A 5,000-nucleotide genomic window follows, 5' to 3' on the forward strand; every position below is an offset into this window, starting at 1 on the left:
TGAGACTTTCGTTTCGTTTTCTTTTATTCTTTATTAATTACAGGCCGTATCATTGCAAGTGAAATGTGAGGTTGGGGGTCACATGTACTGTTTCGTTTGTGCAGGATTTCTTTTGTTTTGAACTGCGTACGCGCTTGCCTAATATAGAGCTCATCAATACACACACACGACCATGCATTCATTCATATATTCACATACACGCAAACAGACACACACGCACACACATACAACAAACCCACAAGCACATAGATGCCAAACAAACAAACAAACAAACAAACCCCGTTAAGCCGCCGCAGGGGATGGCGAGTGTGGTTGAGGTGAAGTCTGTGGTCTTACGAGTGACACAAATCTAAGGTTATATATTGCCTACCTTCACAACGCTGTGACAAATTCCGAGCTGGCGCACTATCCGTACATAAATCTAAGGCCGTATGCTCGCTGCTATCACTTAGATATGATGGGAAAAAATGTTCATCTGATAGTTATATAAGACTTCGAAACCGACAAAATCTATTGATGTATTTGAAAAAAAATGTTGCGCATAACATTCGGGACGAAAATAAGTTATAAAAAAATTCAGCAGCGTTGTATTTTTCTCCCCTTTTCGAATGGTAAGCGGTTAGGGGCACGGCTGAGTCACGCTTTCCTTCCTACCTATTCATCATTACGGAGTCATGGTGGCGACACGGCAGGAGGCCACGGTGCAGCCCGAGCGGGACAAAAATTCGAGGCATCATGCAACATGCAATCCCGAGGGCGGTGGTTGCATGGACGTGGTAGGATAATCTAAGAAGGTCGGAGAGGAATAGGAGATGGAAGAGGGCGCGGTGGAAAGGGACTCGAACTGAATGTGGTGTAGACCGCTAATCCCCTTTAGGTGAAATCCGGTGAAGTTGAAGAATTGATAGTATTTTAGTGGAAGTTATGGAAGTTATGGAAGCTATTTCTATGATTATTATTCAGTTATTTGCAGAGGTTTCACAGTTTACTTGTATATAAAGGTATTAATAGATAACGCGCTTAATAGTCGTTGTGTTTATGGCAATAGTATAGATATAGTATACATACACCGGAGTAAAAATGTATCATATGAAAAGTATAATCACTCCATGAATCTACTGCATCTGCGGAACCACTGTGTTTTTACGTAATGATACAGTAAATATAGTGCATGTGAGTATGGGGAAAGATGTTTTGAAACTCGTTGAGCGTGGTTGAACGCACGTTAGTTATTGATGTGCTGTGTGATGTTTTCGTTGTTGATAAACTTTATCCTATCAAAATCAGACGGCAGGTTGCAGAGGTTTCAATTTCTCGGTCCTCTGTCACTGGCATTCATTAGCACAAATGGCTGCCCGTGACGTCAGGTATATCCACACAAAAAGGGCCTATGCGAAAATACGTGGTCCGCTGAGCGTGGACAGTAGCGCAAACATCAGTTTAATCATGGAGGGATGCTGTGATGGTTCACTTCGATTATCCAGCTCACTGAAGCAAAACACTGAATGATTGAGTATTTGTGGTCATCTAGGTCGGCACGCAAGCATCGACCAGTGGCCGGCTAGGGAGGCTCAAAATATCTGGATCCGAGCGCTCTCTCCCGCCGCCCGGATGCCGCCCTCACCCGAGTCCTCCCCTCGAACGCTCATTCCATCGCCATCTTGGACACCGGACTCATCTCCCGCGCCGTGCCCTCCGACCGCCTCGAGTCGCTCTAAAACGAACGCCCTCGATTAGCGCCGCCGGGGAAGAGTGAGGAGGGGGAAACGCCGCTGCCATTTGCTCAGGCACTGGGGAGTTGGCGGCGGCGTGACGGGGGCAGCCTCATTGGCAGTGGCAGCACTCTAGCTCACTGGCCGATCACCTGACCTGCAATAGCATGCTTCCCTCTCGCTGGAAACACTTACCTTGGTTTGGTATCGAGCCTCGCGCACGCTTCTCCCCGCAGGAGTTTTACTTGTTTTGCTTTCGCTTTGCTATCTTCTCGCCCTGTTTTTATTCCTACTAAGTGGTATAATAATGAAATTTAATGAAAACGATACAAATACAAGCAGGAAAAATGCGTTCGTTCTTCACAAATCTGGGCCGGTAATGAGATGCATATCCACACCTTAATTATTGTAGGTCTCGTTCCTCGTAACTTTACAAAATATCCTCGGCTTTTATCTTCTTCGCTGTTTGAAGAAGACGCCGGGCGCCATTAAAATCTTTTGGAAAATGTATCGGTAAAAAAAAAAAAAAAATCTAATTCTCCCTCTATAGCTTTCTGCCTCCTCTTTTCACGGTACTTTTTCTTTTCTTTCTCCTCCTTTCTCTCCCCTTCCCCCTTTCTCCTTCCTCCTCCCACCTCTCCCCCCTCCCCTCCCCCACACACACACATCATCCTCCCAGGGACATGACGGGAGATCTCTGGTGCAGCCTCTCGCATCCCCAGCGCCGTCGAAGGATTTCTGCGTCCCATATCTTTCCCAGCCTTCCGTATCTCATCGTCTTCGCCTCCTGAGCCCCTTCTACCTTAACTGCCAGCGTCGTTCTCCGCCGCGCTTCCATATCACCAGATCCCGTTATTTTATTTTTTTTTGGTGCGTTGCTTGCCTCTTGTACTATTCCTCTTTCTTTCTTTCTTTCTTTCTATCTATCTCTCTATTTTTGTTCTTTCTTTCCCTCTCTCTCTCTCTATGTTTGTCTCTCTTTCCTTTTCTCTCTCTCTATGTTTGTCTCTCTTTCCTTTTCTCTCTCTCTATGTCTGTCTCTTTTTCCATCTCTCTCTTTCTCTCTCTCTCTCTCTCTCTCTCTCTCTCTCTCTATCTCGCTCTCTCTCTCTCTCTCCCTTGTTCTCCTCTCTCCTCTCTCACTTACGAGCAGCCCTCGCTGTTACATAACCAGTCCTTCGGCTCTGTATGAATATGCACTTATTCGACGTGTCTTTTTACGCCCAGTCCTCCTCGTCCTCCTCTCATTCTCTTCCCAAACACCTCACACTCAACGTCGTTCTTTCCCCTTCCTCATCCTCATTGTGAAATATTCCTCCATCCTTTTCCCCTCCACCGCTTTCTCCTTCTCGCCTCTTATTGGACCTTCTATATTCTCCCTTTTCTCTTCTCTACTTCTCTCCCCCTTTCCTTTTTCTTTCCATTTCTCCCTGCATCTCGCTGATTTCCTATCCATATATGGCTAATTTTGACTCCCTCCTCCTCCTCCTCCTCTCCCTCTCTTCCCCTTCCCTCTCCTCCCGTCTTTTTGGTTCTCTTTTATCCTCTCCCCTTCTACCTCTCCTCCCTTATACTCCCCCCCACGCCCAATCCTCCTAGTACTCCCTCTCCCCTTTTTCTCCTTCTCTTCTCCCTTCTTCCCTCTCCTTCCCCCCCCCCCCCCCACCGCCCGCCCGCCCGCCCGCCACACCCAATCCTCCTGGGCCCCCCCTCTCTCTCCCTCCCCCACCCCTCCCCTCCAAGCCGAATATGGCCATCGCTGCCATCGTTAAACTTCTAACGACCAACACGTGGGCTAAACCTCCGGGTAATGATTCAGCGGGTTCGATAGACTGGCTCTCCTCGTGTGATGGGCCGGCCAGCAGCGCCTTGGAGTCGCCCTGGCTGCTTCTTTGTCCCTCGTCCTCTGAGATGCGGGACAGATTGATCTTCGCCGTCAGAACCGAGCGAGGGTTTGTGGATCTTAAATCCATGATGCGAAAGGTATTTGTTATTTGTTACGTGCGGTTATCTGATGATTTTGTTTTGGTTTTGTCTTTTGCTCCTGCAAGACGCGATGAATTTTGATATGGTACTATTTCCCCCCTCCCCCACGGGCAGTATGTCGTGTATAGAACAAAAGGGAAAAAGGACAATAATGAAAAACAAATATCTTTACGCGATTATCAACTATTCAAAATACCTCGACGACATGCTATGTGATGAAAAAGCTTATCTCTGTGACGTACATCATGGCTATAGCTTACCGACAGCTGAAAAAGGAGGACTGAAACTCATTTAAACATTTTGGTTAACTTTCACCTCGGAGAGATAACTTGTTTATCCTGTGGAGCGAACATGAAAGAATGACTATGCTAATTTCTGTTGCGAGCTCTGTCGGGCTGAGGACCATTGAAAAATATACTGAACTCACTAACTATGTTTACAGAAATATGTGTTGCATTTGAGGTTTCGTTCTGAATGAAGTGCGGGGAAGAAAGAGGTTAAGCAGAGGTATGTTTGACGGAGTTGGTGATGGATAATCAGACAAAATCAGTGTCGGTTATCGGTTAGACCCCCATAAAAAGGAAACAACGGTAGGAGAAGTCATATATAATAATATAACGTAGCTAGGGAAGAACATGGAAATGTACTTGGTGAAATAGGCAAACATGGTATTGGAGACGATGAAATGAAAATAAAAATAAAAATAGGAGAGTGAAATAATAAAAGATGATAAAAGATAATAATAGAGACGACATCCAACATACAGAGACTAGAAACGAAGTGTACATAAGCACATGAAAGCACACGAAAACTAACACTCACCAACATATTTGATCTGGTCCACGCCCGCTGTGAGTTGGCTAAGGGCTGGGTTGGATCTCTCACCGATCTGGGAAGTATATATGGTTAATTAACTGTGGTTGTTATGTTAAATCTTATAGTGAATATAATATATGTTGTACCATCAGTACAAGGGAATATGTATAAGGTAATATGCATATATCAATATGTATAAGATGATGTGTATGAATGAATATGTATATATAAAATTGGCAAAAGTTACCAGATGGAAAAAAAATGGAGATGAAGATGACAAAAAGTTCGAAAATAAGGGATGATGTTATAAATAAAGAAAACGCTATTGATGAGAGTAAGGATAATGATGATGATAACAAAATGATATGGGTGTTGAGAATATAACCACAGGCTGTAAAACCAACTTCAACAATAGCAATGATATTGGTAGAAAAAAGAGAAAGAAAAAATACATATAGGAGAGGGGTAATGACAATCATGGTGCTT

General features: G+C 44.7%; 1 protein-coding gene across 1 annotated transcript in view; it reads right to left on the minus strand.

Moving 5' to 3' along the window:
• LOC122252373 (carbonic anhydrase-related protein 10) overlaps window positions 1–5,000 on the minus strand; it is a 218,421-nt gene that overhangs the window by 17,900 nt on the left and 195,521 nt on the right. Inside the window, exon 6 of the mRNA XM_086550153.1 lies at window positions 4,521–4,587. Coding sequence (XP_086406279.1) covers window positions 4,521–4,587 — 67 coding nt within the window. The remainder of the gene's footprint in view (window positions 1–4,520; window positions 4,588–5,000) is intronic.

This window comes from Penaeus japonicus, unplaced genomic scaffold (assembly GCF_977035675.1).
Source record: "Penaeus japonicus unplaced genomic scaffold, GWHDUDI00000001_assembly GWHDUDI00000023, whole genome shotgun sequence".
NCBI lineage: Eukaryota > Metazoa > Arthropoda > Malacostraca > Decapoda > Penaeidae > Penaeus > Penaeus japonicus.